The 22,781-nt window shown below is 36.9% G+C and overlaps 2 protein-coding genes across 3 annotated transcripts; both read right to left on the bottom strand.

The window, feature by feature from the left end:
* Nucleotides 1-5,461: 5,461 nt before the first annotated feature.
* LOC141821152 (alpha-mannosidase I MNS5) lies at nucleotides 5,462-15,490 on the bottom strand. Its single transcript, XM_074708534.1, has 15 exons — nucleotides 15,235-15,490; nucleotides 14,509-14,551; nucleotides 14,355-14,420; nucleotides 14,202-14,263; nucleotides 13,869-13,968; nucleotides 13,514-13,696; nucleotides 12,218-12,266; nucleotides 11,953-12,132; nucleotides 11,634-11,754; nucleotides 10,186-10,267; nucleotides 10,031-10,116; nucleotides 9,771-9,871; nucleotides 6,261-6,402; nucleotides 6,030-6,180; nucleotides 5,462-5,785 (listed from the first exon to the last, which is right to left on the bottom strand). The coding sequence occupies exons 1-15, from the start codon at nucleotides 15,369-15,371 to the stop codon at nucleotides 5,558-5,560; spliced, it is 1,731 nt and encodes a 576-aa protein (XP_074564635.1). The 5' UTR covers nucleotides 15,372-15,490; the 3' UTR covers nucleotides 5,462-5,557.
* Nucleotides 15,491-16,716: 1,226 nt separating this feature from the next.
* Nucleotides 16,717-21,925, bottom strand: LOC141817178 (exocyst complex component EXO70B1-like). 2 transcript variants are annotated; one of them, XR_012600792.1, is made up of 2 exons: nucleotides 19,722-21,925; nucleotides 16,717-17,128 (listed from the first exon to the last, which is right to left on the bottom strand). XR_012600792.1 is itself a non-coding variant. In XM_074704849.1 (1 exon), the coding sequence occupies exon 1, from the start codon at nucleotides 21,828-21,830 to the stop codon at nucleotides 19,938-19,940; it is 1,893 nt and encodes a 630-aa protein (XP_074560950.1). In that variant the 5' UTR covers nucleotides 21,831-21,925; the 3' UTR covers nucleotides 19,592-19,937. The 2 variants fall into 2 exon arrangements, 1 of the variants encoding a protein (XP_074560950.1); XM_074704849.1 differs by lacking the exon at nucleotides 16,717-17,128 and having other exon boundaries at nucleotides 19,592-21,925.
* Between the last annotated feature and the right edge of the window lie 856 nt (nucleotides 21,926-22,781).

Raw genomic sequence — 22,781 nt, 5'->3', positions numbered from 1 at the left:
CGAATGCCATCTCGAGTTCTCAATTTCCATAGTCCGATTCAACTTCTCAAATCATTCCCCCACACCAAGATAATCTCTCAAAATATTCTTGCAAAAGTATTTGGTTGTACATCATTTGTTCACATCCACCATCACAATCGTAGTAAATTTGATTCAAAATCCACCAAATGCATTTTCTTCGATTACTCACCATTTTAAAAAGGCCACAAATGTTACTCACTTGTCACCAAGAAAATCTACAACACCATGGATGTCGCTTTCTTTGAATAACAACCATACTACTTCTGTGACAAAGCATGAATGCACTCAATATCAAGCAAATCACTTTATTTGTGAATATCTCTCTTGAAAGGCAAATCACCATTCTTATTGTCTATGTCGATGACATCATCGTCACCGGTGATAATAAGAAAGAAATCATAAATCTAAAGTGGCTCCTCACTCAGGAATTTGATATAAAAGATCTTGGGAATCCAAATCCTTGGCATGGAACTGGCCCGATCTAAACACGGAATATTCCTATCACAGTGAAAATATACGTTGGACCTACTAAAAGAAACAGGCATGCTAGGGTGCAAGCCTATGGATACTCCGATGGATGCTTCCAACAAAATTAGCTCTGGAAAGGACCATGCACTAGTAGACAGAGGGAGATATCAACTGACTTATAGGATGCCTCATCTATCTATCCCACACACGACTTGATATCGGATTTCCCGTCAGTGTAGTAAGCCAATTTATGAATAGTCCTACAGAAGAACACATGCATGTTGTCCACAGAATCTTGAGATACCTCAAGTGTACCCCAGGCAAAGGGTTACTATTTCAAAATAATAAAGATCGAGGCATACAGGTGTACTCAGATGCAGACGGACTAGGGATCTTACAGATAGACGATCAACCTCAGGCTATTGTACGTATGTCTGGGGTAATTTGGTAACATGGAGAAGTAAAAAGTAGTCTATAGTTGCAAGAAGCGGTGATGAAGCAGAATTTAAAGCTCTTGCACTCGAAATTTATGATGGCATATGGATTCACATAATCCTAAAAGAACTCAGAACAATCACAAATATAGATGTCAATCTATAATGTGACAATTTACTAGCCATCAAGATTGCAAAGAATCCTATTCACCATGACAGAACGAAACACATGGAAATTGACAAGACACTTCATTTTAGAAAACATGACGAACAAAGCTGTGGAACTCTCGTATATTCCTACACGACATCAAATCACAGACATACTTACAAAAGCTATCCCAAGGATCAACTTCGAAAAACTATGTGACAAGTTGGGCATGTAGAATATGTACAACCCAACTTAAGAGGGAGTATAGAATATATTTTAATATGGATAGTTTAATTTAGGCAAATCAGATATGATTTGATTGTATTTCATTCCATAAATAAGTAGGGAAGAAGTGTATAAATGAGCAATGATCCTCATGTACAGATTCAATATCAAAAATTTGAGAAATTCTTCATTCTAGTTCTTTCTCTGTCTCTTGGCAAAATTTTTCAAATTCTTTCGCTTTCTCTTGCCAGAATTCTTCACATCAAAATAATGTCGATAAGTTTGGAGCAAATAGAAATCCATCAAAAATCATATCATTTTAAAAAAAGAGTAAAAAAATCTATGGCTCCTATGTAATATCATATGAACACAAGGAAAAAAATTGCTTGTTAACTGAATCATATGACCACAAGTTTTGGAAAGCCAGAACAACAAGTGCTCCTATACTCCTATATCTCCCACTCATTTAAAGGATCCTACTTAGGCATGTGAGCTTATGCATTAAGAATTAATTTGTTGCAAAGCAAGGGATCAATGAATATATTCGTTATTCATCAAACAATTAATGAAGGAAATATCAAGTCCTCCTGCAAATGGGCAAAACCATGAAGTAATGAAATGAAAACACTTCAATCATTTGAATTTGGTGGAACATGAAGAATGCCTTTGTGTTGACTTGGAAATCAAAATAAGGAATTATGGATGAGAATTGAATACAGGTTCATCTTTAAATTGAAGTTATGCAAGAAATGAAGGGGAGCCTTGGTGCAACAGTAAAGTTGCTACCATGTGACCTAGAGGTCACGAGTTCAAATCTCGAAAATAACCTCTTGTAAAGCAAGGTAAGACTCCGTACAATAGACCTTTCCCCAGAACCCCACATTAGCGGGAGCTTCATGCACTGAACTGCCTTTTGTTTTTTGAATTTATGCAAGAAATGAAAATGCAAATACAAAGGAAACAGAACATTATAATATCATTCAAAGAAAGAAAGTATATATAAAATAAACTTTTGTTGATTGAGAACCAACTTCTTGTAGTATGATGATATCCACATTTAAAATCAGTATTTCTTATCAATATGCACATATAAGTTGTCCTCAAATAGAAATTATTTTATTTAACTTGATTTTGTTCACAGACCAAAACTTTGCAATAAAGCTCTGTTAGAGGACTCTTTTCTTATACGACTCTAATGACCATGAATGTGAGGCTCTTAGGTGAGACCTAACCCTTGAGCTGCTCATAACATTCTAAAAAAGGACCAAACATGATAAAGTTTTTAGGATGGAAACTAGAAACAAAAGACCTAATGGAAAAAAAAAACACATTCAAATAGTGTAGTTGTATGCTTAGCATTAATCTTTCTCACTAGTAGAATCCATGTCAATTACCATGTAATTCAAGCAGGTGATCATTTGGAAAAGTGTTCACTTCTTTGACGAAATATATTAATCAGGACCAAATTTGTATCTTTAATAATTAGCTATTTATCAAATAGCTGTGCTAGTAAATGAGTGTCATACATGTAACTGAAAGTGCTAAACTACAAATGTTCAATAACAAAAAAATAGCAACCACAAGAATTGTAAGGATATCCCCGACCCTTGACACCTTCTTCAGGTTATTTTTGTATGATCTGAATGCAGTATCTTCTTCCAAGAGCTGCAATGATTGAAATTACCACTCGATTAAAATTGCAAAAAGAAGAAGGCAGCTCACAACAACTTACACAATACTTAGATATGAACATGAAAACATAGACTCAAATCATGAAGATCCACTAAAAACAGAAATGTGGTGACCTTGGAAAGCATTTAAATTCCTTCTACATCTGAGTTCCATTTCTTCAATATTCTCTATTTTTTATATCTCCTATCTTAAGCCACAGAAAATTTCAAACTGATTCACTATTCTTTTTCATTATGGTTTTTCACCTAGGTTGCTATCAGAAAGAATCTAAAAATATCATTTGAAATATGAGCTTTAGGACATTCATCTTAGAATATATTCACAACGGAGATAGCATCCAATTTCTCTTGACAGGCTATCATCGGTAGCCAACTAGAGTGGCTAACAAGTTGCAAGTGGCATAATCTCTCCACTGTCAAATCTTATTTGTTTCATTTTTTTTTTTGTAATATTCCTGTCCAGTAAATTATTGGAGAGGATCTACTTTGCGAGAATGGTCCATAGTTCCTTGAACAAGGATTAGGCTAGGCAGTGGGTCTAAGGGTTAGATTACTCGGAAGGAAGATATGAGGGAGAAGAGGGAAAGTGAAAAAAAATACGTACATCAATGATTGAGCTCCATGTGATACCTCCTCTCCTTCCATCTAAGTAATTAAACCCTATGTAAATAAATCTTGGAATTTGACCGCAATAACACTTCGTAAATGATGCATATTAAGTTATGATAAGAAAGAGTGATCTTAGAAAGTAACAGTAACAGATGACCATTCCAAATCGCAGGAAACTAACAGTATGATAGTATGCCCATTTCCCAAGCAACTGCTCTTTCCACCAAAAACCTTATGTTAACCAGACCTCCAAAAACCTTACTATCGACCGTAAAGTAATTCCCTTCCACCAAAACCATTCAGAGAAAACGCTTAGCCTTTTCCTCGATCGAATAAAGCGAAACAGCAAAACCGCTAAAAAGATTCCCATGTATCCACAAATCACGAAAATTAAACAGATCAATCAGAGGATAATCAAAGATCGAATGGCCAGCCCACCGCCTTCTCTCGAGCTCCGAGGCCGATGCGATACCCACACCGAGCGACATAGTTAACTGGCGACGAAACCGTCGCTCGACTCTGGATCAAGGAACATTAGCTTAAGAATAAGAAGCCTGGCGACGCGGCGTCGCCGATCCGGCGAGTGTTAGGAAGCCGGCGACGAGGGAGGGAGATGGAACAGGAGCCGAGCGCGATGAGTGCGGAGTGTACGGTACGGATCGCATTATCGATGTTTGAAAATCCAATCTGGAGATCAACTTAAAATATTAATTTTCTTTATAAATTACGATTTAAATTATTTATTTACGAACAGATATTTTGATAATAAAATAAAAAGGATGCGCTTTTCTTATTATCCTTTCCTTCATTATATATAATTTAAATATTTAATTTTTACGATTCAAAAATTTTTAAATTTCCTAGATATAGAACTCATCCCTTTTCTAATCATTACTCCAAAACTCCAAACTAAAAAAACCTTTTAAAGATTGAAAGTATATTATTTTTTATAAATAAAAGTATCTATTGAGATTACGACATTCACGACATATCTTCATTATAACATCCTCTATCTCACTAAAAAGCATATGATTCACTGTCACATACTCATTATAACAATATATCTCTATCACCTATATTCCTTATAATATTAACACTCATTATTTATGAGTCCTACCGTCCACTCGATCATTTTAAAATTATATATATTAAATAAATATATTTTAAAATATTAAAATTATTATTGTTATAAAATTTTAATCTTTTTATTTAATTTTTAATTTTAAAATTTATAATTTTTTAATAAAAATTAAAACTAACCATTAATAACCGTTAAAACTAACCGTTTAATAAATATAATTTAAAAAAATTGCATGTGGGGTGGGCCAGCTCCCTGGTTGGCCCACCCCATTACCACATGAACGCGTTCATGTGGAAGATTGTTATAGTCATTAATACCCAGGGGTGTTAACATCCCCATTAACAGAGCATTGGGGATGCTCTTACGAATTTACGATCAAGATGTTCCAATTTAATTAAAATAAAATGAAACCATTTAAGTAGACACAATATGTAAGTAGCAAACAATACTTAAGTAAAATAAAATAAAATCTATCATTCCAACCGTCCTACACGATCAATCTCACGATCATCTGTAAAAAGATAAATCAAAAATCTACAATTAACCATGATGAAAGAAAACATTACCTCGACTTCATCGAAATTTGACTCTTATCCACTTCAATAAGTCTGTCCCACCGTAACCAACTCAACTATTATGTCCCGAGAGCAAATAGCAAACAACACTGAACAATGCCATATCTCAATGTTAATGTCCGATTTGTGGTGCTTGAAATTAAGAATACAGCTATAAACACAGTGTAACACACCCCGATTAAGGGAGCTACTACAGATTAAATGCACTAAAATCAACCACATCCAGTGAACAATTAAATCAAGATTTTCAAAATGTCTTTATTTCTCTAACAAAAAAGAATGTTAAATAGTGTACGAGTCGAGAATTATCGCATGAACGACCACAATCCGCAATAGCCAGCCATACTGCAAACCCGATTCCTACACGTCGTCGAATCGATGCCACATTCATCATCCATTCTACATCTGTGATCGACATGCAAGTCGGGGACGTGACAAGCACTCTCTATCTGTTGTGAATCTCTTAAGCCAGTGGTTGTTGCGGGACAAACTTGTTGAGACAATGCGCTTGCTCGAGTTGCTTGGTTTCCAACCTGCATTGCAAAACAATGAAGGGGTCACTCATTGAGTTGAACAAAGTCTTTTTGGGTGTGCATTCTTTCATGTGGTTTCTTATGATTGTGGCCCTGAATCTCTATCAAGCAAATAACAGATCACATACTGGAACTTTAACTTGTGTAATTATAACATTTATAACTAAATCAATTCCACACTGGAGATAGAGATCAAAGTGTGCCACAAAGTTTTAAATGAAACACAAGCACGATTTTTGATTACCTTCACTGAAGTCCAGTTCATAGGGATGAAGGCCTCTGGTAGTCTATCATGCCAAGAACTTCTGATTGGAAGGGGGTGACCTTCAGTAGTAAAGACATAGTTCTGATCGGCTAAGAATGAATCGTCATAAAGAAGATACAGATATTTACACCTGGAAAAAATGGGGGGAAAACCACGCGTAAGACAGTTCAGTCTCTAAATGAAAGACTAATGGATCATTTGATGACTCACGTCTCAGAAAGAAAAAAGCTATGCTGATGATCTTCTAGTTGCATAGTTGTAACATCTCTGATGCTTGCAAAACCACCATCAACTCTAGCATAAAAATTGAGAGAATCAATCATTTTCTCACCCACTTCCATATACCAAGGATCTGTTGCAACACAAAGGCAAAAACTGAGATTAGATCATTAGCAAATCCTGATAAGCTTAGCAATAAGTGAAAAAAATTGCACTGACATAAATGAATTACATGGTTGAAGATTTAGAAAAATCCTCTATCAAGGTTTAAAATATTAATGAATTACAGGCCAACGTTTTGAGTTTTAGGTGTCCTTTATTACTGGGAAAATAATAATATTAGACAAAACCAAGATTTAAATTACAGAATTGGTGTGAGATTTGACATCAATCAACAAGGTACCATCTCAATGTCAAGCCGACCGTTGGCACAAGTCCTCATGGTTAAGACCATGCCAACATAGTTTTTGATTGAGATTTTTTGGATGTGGAATGACTGATTACACAGGACTGCTCAAGCAGATTACTCGTTATGGTTGGTAAGGCTCCAGAAGCTCCTTAACTCCATTTTGTTTCAGTTCTTTGGACTTGCTCCTAGTTGCACTTTTGCTTTCTGGGTCTTAGTAGCCTAGTTCTTGTTGTCATTTTGACTTCTGTACCCTTGTTATTACTTAAAGGGCATCCTGGTGCACAAACTCTCGCCCGTGTAGGGTCTTGGGGAAACGTTGGATCACATTGAATCTATTGTACGTAATCTTATCTTGCATTTAACAAAAGACTGTTTCTGCGACTCAAACCCGTGACCTCAAAGTCACATGGCAACAATTTTACCATTGCATCAAGACTCCCCTTCACCCATGTTACTACTTGATAAATAAAAACTTTTTAATCGAACAGCAAGTACACTAAAAAATTCTTTAAAAAAAAGTTTTCATTTGGCCTCAACCTTTTGATCCCCCTTACTTGGCTTGTACTTTCAAAATCAGGAATACGACAGTTTCATGGTTAATTGAGATAAAAATGTATAGAAATAACTAAAGAAGTATAACAAAATATCAATTACACATACCCTAATAGTAAGTAGAGAAATATCTCTATCAATGTTAGTCTCTACAAATACCAAAATATCTAAATTAGTGTCTTGCATCAGTATTCTTCAATATCCAAATAAGATCAACATCATAATTTCCATCATCCAGATTAAATATTGTTCTCAGTGCATTCAGAATTTGAATTGGTTAATCAATGTCTATCAATTTTCTTAATTATCCATTAAAAGTTGAACTAGAACATCTAGAACTACAACTACAACAACCATAGGATATGGATATAAGCTGGTCTCCGAGCACTGATTTCATTAATGGCCATATGATGACGAACATAAACAATGGATTTAAGATGACAACTTCTGGGTTTAAAATGAATAGTCATGGATTCAATTAATCGATGTAATACTTACATGTGTAATTATCACAATTTTAAGCCTTCAATTAAACCATAAAGAATGGGAGCAATATGATCGACATGATGGCACAGGCAAAACATAATTTTTGCCGTGATGGTTGGTTTAAGTAGAATGGAATGCATCACTCATGCCAACCAACACATAATGAAATCTCAAACTATCAAACAAACGTTATTGTGATTGAAGTATCAAATGCCTGAAGTAATCATTTTCTCAAAAACAAGATTATTATAGTAATGATCTAGTCATCATGGCCCTCTTGTTGAAATTTTAGATAACTTAAGATCAATAAAAAAGAACTGTAAGAGTTTAAAAGACCCGCCATCAAGTAGTGTCAATTCCAACTATTTGGGGGTTGGCTACATGAATTTAACCCTCCAACGAGCTCTATGCTTGGCTATTCACTAGTAAAATTCATCTTCCAAAGAATGTTTTATCATTGTTTTCTTTTGAATTTCTCCACCGTTTTGTGTTTCAATTGTAAAAGGCTTAATTTGTCTAACTACAGAATTGATTGATCATTGTTGATGTTCATCTTATTTTAACCTATAATCTAAAATCATTTTTATCATCTATTGAAAATAGACCTAATTATTCTACTTTTTTTCTAGTAGTCTCATATATAAGCTTATGAGTATTACTTAACTTCCCCAAACTCACTCTTTTTTTCTTTTAGCCTTAGGAGGCATCATGGTTTAAAATCTCGAGCCATATCGGAGTTTCAATTTATGATCGAAATGATATAGTTTCGATGCTGTATCATGCCGATATAGTTTCGATATTTTTTAAATATAAAATATATTAATTAAAAACAAAAAATCAAACATACAAAATAATAAAATAATAAAATAATTTTTAAAAAAATAAAAAAGGGATCACGGTGCCTTCATATGGTAAATGAAATTAAAATAAATAAAAATATATATTAAATTAATGAGAATTTTATTAGACTTTGATTAAGCCTGTTCAAATTATTCTATTATAGCTAAGAGTTGATTGAAATTATTAACCTACGGTTAATTATTAACAAAAGGTTTCTTCGCATCATCACATCATTGCACCCGCCGCCCACGGGTGTCCCTGTTGCGACCCACAAAGGTCGCCGCGAGATTACAGTGCCTCCGTGACCTTGCGGCGGCATGCAATGTTGGTGCAGGGAGGTGACGGAATGACAAATTTTGCCCGTTTCACTTGGCACGGAACAAAATTTTAAGCCATGGGAGGCACATGAAATCACACAAATCTATTAAGTCGATGCATCGTGACTATACAAAGATTTCAAAAAATGATGTTCTGAAATTTAGATTGGGAAAAATACTTATGATTAGCATTACACTAAATTAAACAAAATTTAAATAAACTATTTTCTTGAAACACAATAATGGTTTGATGCACCACGTTAATTTAATCTCACATGGTAAGTTATTGACTAATAAATAAGCTTCATAAGTTTAGATGAGCGAGCTACTATTTAATTTGGACTTGAGTAGTTTGAACTAGTGGTTGGACCTCACAAGTTAATAGATTAGTTTTCTAATCTAAGTGAGTCATTGGTGTTAGAGTGGACTAAATGGATTAATTTTCTCATATAAGTGAGTCGTTGTTAATAGAGTGGCCCTACTCTCAAAGATGTTAGTTGGAAAATGTTGCTTGTGTAATAGTGTAACTTCATTGGGCCTCACATGCTATCAATAATTGATGAATTTGGGATGAGTCGGACTTTAGGTCTTAATGAAACATCAATCCTTAAGTGGAGGAGATTTTGACACCCTCATTTAATCTTAGCATTGTGAGTTGTTGGCTAATAAATAAGTTTTTATATGCTTAAATAAGTGAAGTACCATAAGACAGGCTTAAGCATTTTGTATTAGTAGTTAGACCTAACAAATTGATGGATCAATTCTCTCATTCAAGTGGAAAATGGACTATGACAATGCAGCCACAATCTTTAAATTAACCTGCCCCTTCCACCAAGAAAATGCAAGTATGCGTTCAACATAACACAACAAATACTGATGATAATGCATTAGATTAACCTTTAGTTGCTTGATAAAGATAAAAAGTAGACTCTGCAAGTTCTGGGCGCAACGGGTAATATTTCTCGGTAGGATGCAACATGTTATGGTCCAGAAGATACCTGTAGAAGGAAAGACATTACGATTTGCATGAAAATTAACTTCAGAAGCAAAATATTCACGGCTAATGAAAAAGGGGGAATGCCATTCCTCTTCAGTTGTTATCATCAAATCTATTTAATTTGGAATATGGTATGATTTAAAACTTAATCAAAGATTACCTCTCTGGTAACACGCCAAACTTCTCCCATACATGGAAGAATTCACGATGTGATGAATTAGCAGCAGAAATATCTCCCACAAGAATCTAATGGGGAAGAAATGGTATGAAAATTCAAGGTTACAATAATCAAATAAATTTCAAGACAATAAAAACCTGAAGGCCAGGCCAAAAGGCTTGAAGACTTGTTAGTTGCCAATATGTTGCTTTCCCAGTCCTCATATCAGCTTCATGATACCTGACAGTAAAAAAGTGGAACATTATATGTGAAGGTGACACCAAACTGGAAAAGGGAACATGGAACAGACAGTTGGCCTAGGAATCACCAAACTATAACTTCAAGTCTGCAAGTCACTTAGATTTCATTTTTTCCCTTAAAAAGTTCATTTATTAAATTAGTATCTTTTTGTCTCTTCTAGATGTTTTGCCTTGCTGATAGAAGCTTAGCAAAGGAACCATAAAAAAGCAGTAAAAGTTGTGAACAGTTTAAGGAGAAAAAGTAGGTGGCAAGCCACATAGAACTACAGAATAGTTCATTCATGAAATCTCTGGAAATGATCAGGAATTTTTGGGTAGGAATATCAGAACCCAGTGATTGGTTTAACATATTTTATCATTTAAATACGCAAGCATCATGTGACGACAAATTTTGCTAAAGTACATTGAACAAAAAAGGAGCTTCTGGATAAAAATACACCTAGAGGAATTTGGAAATTTACTTAAATTGGTAAGTTGTTAGTATTGAGCATTTTGAGTATCCCCACTTTTATTATTTTGGTCTGTTAATCAATTTATGAATACATCATGAAGACTATAAAGCAATTAGTTACTCTATTATGAAGTATGTAGACCAAATATCCCTACATACCTGGCTGGCTTCTCTTTCTAACATTTCTCAAGTTACTAATTCATAGTTTTGAAGACAAATTCTAAAGGTAAATAGTTAGCTTCTCTTTCTAACATTGGTCGAAAATTACTTAACTCATAAATACTAGAATTCATGTCTTCAAAACTTCAGTTAGCAAATTATTTACCCTGACTATTTAATATTTACAGAGACAATAGATTGACAATATGAGCATACATAACAACTATCCAGCCTGCCTAAAGCCTTAAACTTACTAGGCTTTGGTGATAAAACACGAACTCAAGATATGTACCAGTAGAATAGTGGTTGATGCTACAAGGTTCACATCAAAATGGAAGAAACAAACAGTGTTCTGATGCAAACTCAGTCATTAGAGGGATGAAAAACTAGGAGCTGAGGAACGTGTCATACAAAAAAACATAAAATAGAATAAAATAAATGGTGTGGCATTCAGGGACAACAACAACACTTGTCTACAGAGTAAGAATACTTATGCTGGATCCATCTTTATATGGTTTGTTGAAAGTTAAATAGATATTTGTCCCAATGAATCAATCCATAAGATAAAATTAAATGTTCCATGGCAACTTTGAATTTGCAGTTCTAGATTGGATAAGCAAATTAAATTCATTTAAACAATTTAAGGTATTAAGAATTTCCTTTTGGCAAGATATTGTATGCTATAAAATACAAATTGAAATTGCAAATTCAAAATGGAGAGATGTGGGTACATCACCATGGTCCATGCCGGAAATACTTCTGCACAGCAAGATAAGCTGAGTGAAACATATCCCAGAACTCATCATTTCCAAAAATAACATAGGCTTTCATTAAATATTCATAAAAAGAATCAACTCCTACGAAAGGTTATAAGAAGAAAAGATCAGAATTTTTTGAAGCATGAGAATTCAACACATAATTTTTGAAGGCAAAGCAATTAAGTAATAAATTACAAACCAAACAGACCAAGATTAAATTAGTTACATCTTAACAATCTGTAGAGTTTAGGATAAATAGAAAAGTCAATAAGGAACCCAGAAGGAAGAAAAAAATACCAGCACCGATTCCAGTGGAATACTCTATCCACTCTCCAGTAACCACATCAAGTGTAGTGCCCAAAAGATTCAAAGAACTTCTCATGCTCCATAATTTGCGGAGAGCACGAAGAGCAACAACTTCAAATCTAGGATTGCCAGTTAGTCGTGATAATGCCCCCATTTCAAGAATAAGAGAACCTGAAACTTAGGATAGTTATTTACTTCTCAGAACTTGAAGATGAAAAAGTTGATCATAAAGATCCTAAAATGCCAGCTCCCTCACCGCACCCTGATGTACTTGTTTCTGTTGTCTCCTCCTCCATCACTCCATACTGTCAAAATGAAAGCTTTTGTGATGCCAACGGAGAAATGGTGAACTTAGACATGTCAAACAATCTTACATTTGTAATGTTCCCTTGTCCCTATTATCAACAAGGGTTAGGCTAAGTATATCTTTTAAGAAACAAAAACTAGAAAAGGTTGTCATAGTAGATTAGCAAGGGCGATTTTGAATTTTTGTATCTTCATCATTTGATTCCAACCATAATTCTGCCAAGCAATTCATTTAGAGAAAATATGAGTCTGAAAACTTGATCAGTTTGTCAAATTGATCAAACAGGAGTTGGTAGAAAAGGTAATTTGAATATCAGTTGATGGAAATTTGAAACAGAAACAAACTCAGCTTACACATCATGCCAGGACTAAGGCATATAGTCAATTTAGTCAATTATGTTATCTCCAAATCCCATTTATAACAAAAAGGACTCAAAGACTTCCTAGTTTATGTAAAATAAGCAAGATATCAACTGACTCAACTTACTAAATTACTTTCATAGACTGTAGTCCTGCTAGCTTGTAAGGATGTTGGACTGCCTGCTGATATCTATGAGTTCATTGATATGATGCAATGATGACACATGACAGCATATTTAGAAGTTCATTCAATGAAGAAAAGAGAATCTCCAAGATGAGGGAAATAGGTTAATCTTAGTCTTGATTTATCAACTCTAAACACAATCAACATCCCTAGGAAATGGGTGATCAACTGTCACAACAGATCTGGGGAAAATGGAATCTTACTAAATCCACCAGAGTAAATCCCACAATTCTTGCATGTCCAAAGATATAAAGATAAATTCCCAGAAAGTTAAGACCACCTCAGTTGATCAGTGGATCTAATGGATTCAGAAACAGTTATTGTTCTTCATCTTTTAGGCTAGTCTCTTCAGTTTCACGTTCTCCATCTACTGTATCAGACTGAATGATTTGCTCTTATCTCGTATCCTTCGTTCTCGCCTAAATAATCTCTGAAAGTTGTTCACCATATAATTGCTCTCATTCAATTGCACCTACCGATCTCAAATTATTTAAATTGATTTCACATCATCAAACCAATGTATTATCAAAAAGAACACAAAGTATACTGAAGAAATAAAAAAGCAAGGTCATAATGTGTATGGAAGCCTTCTTAAATATCCAACTCTAATTTATTTGGGATACAATATTGACAGAGCAAAAAAAATTGATCTTGGGTAGTATGGTGTGAACTTAGTTGCAAAAGGATAAAAACACGGATTACCTTTAAGTTAATCCATGCGTAAGGCAATCCAGTGGGAGTCTCAAATGCAGGCAAGAATCTCTGACCTAAGTCTTCAGCTAAGTCAAGTAGCTGATTCTTATATAAACCATTTTCTAACCTGCTTTTAGAATCAGATGCAAGAATATGAGCTGAGACAAGCCCCCCAAGAAGTCTTATGTTGCACTACAGAAGTAAAAGAAAGATACAGAGGAAAATCATTAGAATAATAGCTCCAAGAGTTATTAGATTAGCAGAGAACCATTTCTTTTACAGTTTCCATGGCATGCATTACATTTACCTACAAAATATACTTCACTCACTATTATAGATTAGCCAAACCAAATTGAACATGTACCTCAAAAAGGTTAACACGAGCATCCACATCAAAAGTAAGGTTGTCAGAAAGCCAAAGAACTCCTTTTTCGAACTCAGTGTAGTTACCTAAGACAAGAAGGCTACAGAGTACAGAAAGGTCATATAGGCATATACCAAATTAATTGAAAAAATATGCAACAGTAAAAAAACTTGGCTTGCTTCCAAAGAAGAATCCTCCAGAATACAAGAGGGTTATATATTCAATCAATTCAAAAATCAAATATAACAGTAGAAAAACTTGGCATGCTCCCAAATGTAAAAGTCACAGTTCAAGAATAAAAGAGAGTTATATAAAGTTATAATTAATTAATACCTCGACAATGACTCGACAAGAGTCAATGCTGAACCGTTGTAATATTGAGGCAAGTGTTCCAGCTGAAACAAGACATAGAGATATTGCAGCATAAAAATCTATTTGGGGGACATAACACCTGAAAAAGAATGTTAATATTTCAAAAATCAACACCTTTAAATTTCCAAGTTCACTGAGGGAGTCTGTGTAAGTCTTTGTGAGAGGTTTTAGCTCATCATGCTGAAAAACAAAGAGAAATGTAATTTGAGATATTTCAGAAAGCAAAAGTAGATAACAATATAAACCATCATATGGTTGTCAAACTCACTGGAAAAGCATAAGCCATATAGTTCTCATATGCATGGTAAAACCTGAAAATGCACAAAATCACATCATTAGTGACAGGATTTGTTTTAATTAATCATAAACAAAGCTTCAGTAATCATTCCAGTAGCTCCAAAGTAATACAATGAAAAAGATGAGGGAGATAACAATTAACATACAGCTGAAACATACTCAGCCGAGGATTAAGAACATTTAAATATACTATGATCCCAAAGAGACAATTTAGCCAAACCGAAATCATACACAACTGTGAGCGAAAGAAAGGTTTGAGATATCTGTGGCACTATTAATTCACTTATTATGGATACCTTGTAACAGAGGTATTAGCCCTGCAAATCACAAGGGCATTTCTATGTAGCCTATTGCACAACCAAGTTCTTTTTTTTTTAAAAAAAAAACATTCATTCAAAGGAAAAAAAGGTAGCGTCATACTCAAATTAGCCCTAAAACACACGGATTTATCAATTTCAGTGAGCTATGCCCACCATTTGACCGGTTTCTTCTTCCAAGCTGGGCGCCCAACAGTTTCATGAATTTAATGTAGGTATTTCCTTATTGCATAAAGCTACCCTCTTTTATCAGTTAATCCTACACAGAGTAATCTCGCGGGACGAATTCAAGCAAATAGCACAACTGTAATCCAACCAAAATAATTCCCCAAATTTGTGAGACGATAAAGAAGAAAAGTCAAATCGGCAAGTGCACTCACATGTTACGGACCTTCTCTCTCATGTTCATCCTCTTGGCGGACCCAAAACCGGCCGCCGGGGCGGACGACGCGGATAGAAGCAAAAGCAGCACGAAGAGGCGCCTCCGTGGCGCCGTGGAAGATCGAAAACACGGCATCTTGTGCCCTTATTCTACCAGAGAAGATGCAGGATGAGGGCGACGGTGGTATCGATGCGATCTTCTTCCAAGGGTGATTTGTCGAAGCTCCCGACGCCCGTTTTACCTGCGATGACGTTTCTTTCCCCTTACGGTAGGTAAATGCACATGCCACGATGAACTGTCATTGAATCTATTAACGCGAACCAAATCTGGTTAATGCCAGCGTGTTCGTGTTGGGCTCCTGAAGGCGCTAGACTGATGGTCTGTCTGCAAAAGGCTAATGGGGTGGATTACACTACAGTTAGAAATTAATGTAAAATTAAAAAAAAAACAAATTCATAATTCAAATAAGATTGGACAAAAGCAAATCGTGTAAGAGATATTCTATTTTAATTTTTAAAAAAATCTTATCTCATTGTTTATAATTATCTAATATTCTTTAATACTGTTTAGCATATGAATCAATCATAGTAACAACTACGATTTAATAATTAGTATAAAAATATTTATATTGTAACAGTTATAATTTCGTAATTGCTACAATATAAAATTAATCATATTCATCTATCATTCACATTGTAATAGTTATGAAACTGTAACTTTACAAAGTAGATTCAATTTACTCATTAAAAAAAATAATAATCTCAATCAGTCGCATTGATTCAATCCCTAGGAGTGACCGATCCGGTCCTACAGAAATTTCCCTTGATTGCGATTTCCATTTGAAAGAAAATACCTACAAATATGCCGTAGATGAAGATTGAACCGCGGGTGCCTGAGTGACAACTCAGATGTTCTACCGCGGCACTATGACCCCAGGAACTCAATTTACTCATCTAATATTCATATTATAGTAACTATAAAATCGTAATTATTATAATATATATAACAACTACGATTTTTATAACTATTACAATACATCTCATCGATTTAGAAAGTAGATAAAAAATTTAGACGAAAGATAATAATATTGAAGAGAGGACATTTGAATAAATATGCACCATTGAATAATAAAGTGAAATATCTTTTTCATAAAAAAAAATTAAAGTGAGACATTATTGGATGATCTGAGAATAAAGACGTGTTTTCCCCTCAGCATAGGGCTCCATGGGTCGCTGCTTGTGGCAAGTCCGAAAGCGAGTTTGAGGCTGCGGCTTAGCCATGAGCTCACGGCGCATGTATAATTTGCTCGCCGTAAGCTCCGTGTTAAACATAATACAATTCTTAAAAACACTTACAAAAATAAAAATAAAGATCGATACAGAAACAAAGAAGTATTTGGAGAAGACAATAAAAGGAGAGCTGTATTGAAGACGATGTGCATAAAGAGCTTGGACTAATTGATCCATCAGCCTGTCGGGTCAATTTTTAAGCTCATGCTGGATGTGAGTTCTACGAAAATGTCAAGTCCAAGAGGTGGGGCTCTAAGCAATGAATTGTGTAGGAATCATCAAGGAAAAAACAGTTTCCAGCTAATGTTGCCATAATGGAACACTCATCGTTCATAAAAAAAAACTTATCACAAAACGATAAAACAATCTATGGAAGAGCTGGCGCGAGCCATCCACATCATTCCTATGGCCTAGTTTGATGGAGGATCGAAAACTACTTACGTGAACAGACAGGTCCATCCAGCTCGTTCGCAATGAGTTACCAAAAGCCATAAGCCATCGCTGTCCTAGTATTTGATATTCCACAAGCATCCAACTCGATCACAGCGTTGTGCAAAAGTCAGACCTGCAGTATAGCGTCTACAAGCGTAGAGAATCAACTATCTGGAACAGAATCAGCAACCACATCAGATGTATTAAATATTTCAAACAGTGTGATACGATACAATTTGTTTTTTACCACAAAAGAAAAGAGTAGAGAAAAAAGCTGGTACCCTGAACATACTAATAGACAAAGCATGCAATGAAATGAGATAAGATGAGGTTCATTGTTGTTGCAAGTAAGTGCAAAATAAATTAAAAAACTCTAATGCTAGAATTATGCAAATAGAGGAAGCTGAGAAACTTGGCCAAAACCTGAATAGTTTTCCCTCTTCACTTTGTTCTATAGAAACATAACTAATGTGTTAAAGAATCCAATTCAATAAACATCATCGGCTCAAAAATAAGTGGAATCAGAACGATATTATTATTCAAATGATCACACGACAGTACATGGTTTGGATTATGATGCAAAAACTACATGTATGAAAGTTTAGGAAACCTTTTACGATATATGGTATCATGAAGTCTTCAAGGCATGCTTCTTCAAGTGGATCAATGGAAATAAAAATTTCATAAAAGTGCTAGTGATATTAGACCAATAGACTGCAATCGATGTAGCAGACATGAAGAGTATAAGATACAATGTAGCATACATAAAGAGTATAAGATACGTTCTTCAACGAGCAACTACTAATTCAAAATCAACAATATTCTGGTTGGATAGCAATGGTTTTCCACCTCATCATGGAGTCTAACCCTGATTCTGTCATGCATACATGTATTTAAGGCTATTTAAAGGGATTAAGCAAACAAGGAAAACAAAACAAGCATGAAAAAAGTCTGTGCAAAAATTCAAGAGTAATGATCATAGAATAATTATTCAAGAGACAGAAGGTCTTGCTCATTTTAAAAAGGTAGATCCGCTACCCCAACGACCTCCCTAGAGCCGACCCCACGGATATGGAGGGAGGTTTATTCATGTACACAGGCGTTAGGCACATGGTGGGATTGACCCCAAGTCATCAACTCCTGGAATCAACCCCTGACCATTACGCCAGTAATACCATACGCCCACCGTCTGTGCTACGTCTTGCTCATTTTAATATTTTATAGAAAGTGAAGGAACGAAGAAAAAGCTTGCATTTTTATCAGGATTAGAAATAAAAATAGACAGGGTTACATATTGACATCACAAGCACAGTACTGTAGCAAAAGGGAAGTAAATTTATCCAAATAAGAGAACTAAGCTCCAGGTATGATAGATCAGGAGTATAAAGTAATGCATGATGATAAACAAAATGGGGAAATATTCAACAAGTTGATATCCAGATATCTGAAATATCATGCTATCATGGAGTCCATAAATCAATAGTGTCGTTCACATTTCTAAGCCTTTATGACATAACATAATTATTGCCAAGAACTTATCAGCGTTAGCTTGCTTGCAATGTTGATAAGCGTAATGCAAAAACATTCAGAAGCCAGAGAATCAAACAAGCGCCGTAAAAACCAACAGCTAAAATGATTAGATGATCATTTTTCATTAAAACAAATGCTCTTACTTTGTTTTTAGTAGGTATGAATAACTTTGTCAAGTATTCTAACTTATATGCAAAATTGAATGCCAATTAGCAGGGAGGAGGGGGATAATGGGAAAATTGTCTCATAAGTCACCATTATTATCACTGTTTCTCCTCATGTCTCCATGTTCAATTATTTTTAAATAAGTGGATCATCTTCTCCTTTCAAGAATCTCTGACCTTATTTCACCCTATCCTGAAGATGCCCAACAAATAATATTGATTCCTAAAGGTTGGCGTGCCGAGATGATTCCATTATAATACATGAATAATGTAACAGGAACAGAGTGACACTGTGCAGAAGAATTTCCCATAAACAAGCTCAAGTAGTGCAAAGAATACTATGAAGTTATCCTTGATTTAGAGCATAACCTATGAAAAAAATGAATCACTACATCTATCAAAGGAAATGTCAATGCCTGTTGAATCTCTTGGTTCCAAAGTGCACCAATCAGCAATCATTATTCTAATAGGAAACTACCATTTATCATCCCTGGTTTCCTAAGACATTCTCGACCATTTGAAATGACAATTAAGATTATCATGCCTTTGTTTTTTTTGTACATATCTGAAGTTTATTGTAGTCAAGATTTGACTGCAGTAAATTCAAATTATCTGTTTTGTACAGAAGTGAATGCACACAATAATTAAAATCCTCAGTTAAAATAGTTATCCATTCTAAAGTTCTCACAAAGTGACAATCCAAGACATTGCTATGTTATAAGTCATTTAAGACAAAAGAAAAAGAGATAGAGCAAACATGCTTGGATTTGTGATAAGTGCTTTCTTTGATCTGCAAACATCTAAAGAGGAATCAGATATTTTAAAGAAGATAAATAAATAACTGATAAGATCTGTGATCAAAATTGTAAAGCATCTGGAGTTACTTGGCTAATGTTGCCCCATCACATCTCAATAAGCTCCATAGCAAGCAAAATTTACATGAAAAAAGTGTCCTATAACGTATGTTATATTTGATGATTCTCAAAAGGACACCAGTAGCAGACACTGTATGAACATGCTACACAAATACTGAAATGAAAAAAGAAAAGAAAAGAAACAAATTTTCTTACAGAGGGAAACTTTAACTGGCATATGCCTAAGAGAAATCAATCAGCAAGGTCTTCATATCAGATACAGATAGTATGTGGCACCTCCGATTTCCCAATTACACAACATTGTTGAAAACTTCCAATCAGCTGAGCTGCTAATATTTGAGATGATGTTTCCCTCCTAAGAATCTAAAGAATCTCGACTTCCACAATCAACAGTCTCTAAGCATCACATGATTAGTGAGGTCTTCTTCTGTTGTGTTGAGAAGGAGTACACCCCTCAAAAAAATCAGATAAAGCCATTTCAAGATCCTCAACAGAGTACTTGATGTACAACTCTGGGTGTCTACCACTCTCTATATGTTGTCGGAACCGCCCAAGAAAGGCCCTGTATGCAGGCAACAACGTCTCTGAGATCGAAATCCTGAGCTCCTCCCTCAGCTGGGTGTCTGACACAAACCAACTCGCTTGGGTTTTATGAACTTCGTCAAAAGAAGCATTGAAAGCCTTAAACCTCTCTCTCAAAGTGGACTTGGAGACTCCCGATGAGAAGCTACCACTAACATGAAGCCCCTCATCTCTCAAACAGTGGAGAATTTTGACCCATGTAGCTCTCTGATAGTTAGTTGCAGACTGTCGGAACTTCCCCGTGAGCTTTCTCAAGTAGTCATCACCAATCATCTCGCGGAGCTCGGATGAACCCTTCACCTTGTGTACTATATAGTGGATATTGTTCATCAAGAAGAGGTGGGAAAGAGCGTTATCCTTGTAAAGAGACGCCTTGTTCTCAAGATTGTGCTGCAGTACAACTATTATCCAAGTCAAGTGAGCAGAGAGTGGCGTCTGATTCTCAGACTCCGGGAAATCAAGCTCCAATGGTGCAGCGCCGGCTGCAGCAAAGTCATCACCAGATAACCTGGCACTAGCTGATGGCCTTGTTACTATGAGCTCCGTGAGAGTGTGCTTGTACTCGGAGATGAGATTGATGTAGTTCATCACATACCGAGTGAGTGGATGGAGGGTGCCACCAGGAACCGGGGTCTTGGGTGGATCCCGAAGCACTGCGTTCTCGAACTCAGAAAGGATTCCCCTGATAGCCTCCGCAAGCCGGGAGAGGATCTCGGCGGCTTGGGTATAGATGGATTCGGAGGACTTGGATTGGAACACAGCCCCAACATCCGGGAGGAGATCAGAGATCGTGTCATGGAGGTCGATAATCTTGAAGAGCTTCTCCGGTGACCTACGGCCGATGCTGATGGCTTCGGCGAATCCAAAGAGTTGGATAGCAGCGCCTTTGACTGTTTCGGTGAAAGGGGCGTCATCAGCGATCCCACGGCCTTCAAAGATGCGTTCACAAAGGCGACGCTCGCTAGCAAAGACGATCCAAACGCAGATCCGGGCAGCGCGGATCCAGCGTCGTATCTTTGCCTCGAGAGCGTCCCACTCAAGACGCTGGACTTCCCCGATGCTAAGCTTCTCCACCCCTAGCAGCCTCAACCAAACGTCCACCGCTGTCTTCCGAACGCCGGCGTACGCCTGGATGCACTCCCGGCCGAACCCGGCGTCAATCATACGCTCCGCGATGCTCCGGAGGTCATCTACCGCGTCGGCCGGCAGCAGATCGATCTCCCGGATACTTGTCATCGACCCGATGCTGCTCCGGCGGATTCTTCTGCTCCCGCTCACGGATTCCGACTCGCCACTCGCATCCCCGCCGCCCTCAACATCAGACAGATCGCCGATCCCTTCCCCCGAAGCGGAGTTCATCGAGAGCGAGCTCAGATCGACCAGCGCTTCGACATCAATCTCGGTCGCCCGGGACAGCAACAAGTTCCTGAACTCGTCCTCCAGCCGCACCATCGCGATCTGGATCGCGTTCTCCGACGACGACGAGGACGACCGCCGCGGGCTCCCCGCCGCGATCGGCTCCTTGATGGAGCGTCGGATCTCGTCCACAGCGTGGAGATACCTCTCCACATCGGAGCGGTCCCTTCCGTCAAACAGCATCCGCTCCTCCCCGGCCGAACTCGCCGTGGAATCCCACCGCAAGATCAGCCTCTCCGACGCCTCCAAGTCGGCCTCCACCACCAGATCAGAAGCTACCGACGATCCGACAGATCCGTCCATCATATCCCCAGGGCAATTTCAACGAAGCGATCGTCGTTCGTGTATGGCGGCCGCCGCTGCTGCTTCCTTCCGTCTTCCCCCACAAGACTTCTTCTTTAATCTCGATGCGGAGAGAGAAAGCTCCATGACTTTGACCTCCCGTGACGGTACAGAATATTAATATTACGGAGGTCCGACGCCACACCGTAACGAGAGGCTGTAATCCCCTCGCCAAATCTAACGGACGACGACTTTCCGTTCATCATCAGGCCGCCAATAATGAGCCAGCTGTCCACTCGAACCGCGATCAAATCCCATCCGTTGGATCGACATGACCACAGAAGTGGGTCTCTGGCTGTCCCCCGGGTACGAGACACGTGACGGGCCTCACCGACGGAACCCACACTGCTGCGCTACTCTTTTTTGATTGGCTGACGAGTTGGTCCCATGCGCTTGGGTGTAGCTAGGGAGATGATAAGTTGAGGGTTCAGCTGAGGCGGTGATTAACTGGCATGGCCTCGTTGCTAGGATGCGCCGCAGGCACATTTCACAAATAAGAAGGGATTAATTCTCAGATCTTAATTAAACCCTAAAACAATTTTTAAAAAGTGAGATTTTTTTTAATTTTTTATTAGAATTAATAAATTCAACGCAAAAAATAAGAAAGAAATTACAAAAATTGGCATCAAGTTGAAGTTTATAGTTTCAAAGAAAAGGATTTGTCTCTGGCCTTGCTTTCAACTTTGAACGGCGGATAAGCCTGATCATGCGTTTTATGAGAAAGTGACCGAGTATTCCGTTTAGATTTAGGTCCAATTAGCTCAAGCGGTCCTGACATCTATCCAAATCAAGTTTAAGCTCATGTAAAGAAATCAACCCAAATCTTGATCAATCCTTTTAAGAGTTTAATTCATTTTAGACTCGGTTCTATTATTTTATCAAATAAGTTTGAATACGATTAAGCTTGACTCGACT

This window comes from Curcuma longa, chromosome 2 (assembly GCF_044706935.1).
Source record: "Curcuma longa cultivar G26 ecotype Majalengka, Jawa Barat chromosome 2, ITB_CL_G26_1.1, whole genome shotgun sequence".
Lineage (NCBI taxonomy): Eukaryota > Viridiplantae > Streptophyta > Magnoliopsida > Zingiberales > Zingiberaceae > Curcuma > Curcuma longa.
This window is presented reverse-complemented; position numbering and strand designations above follow the sequence as displayed.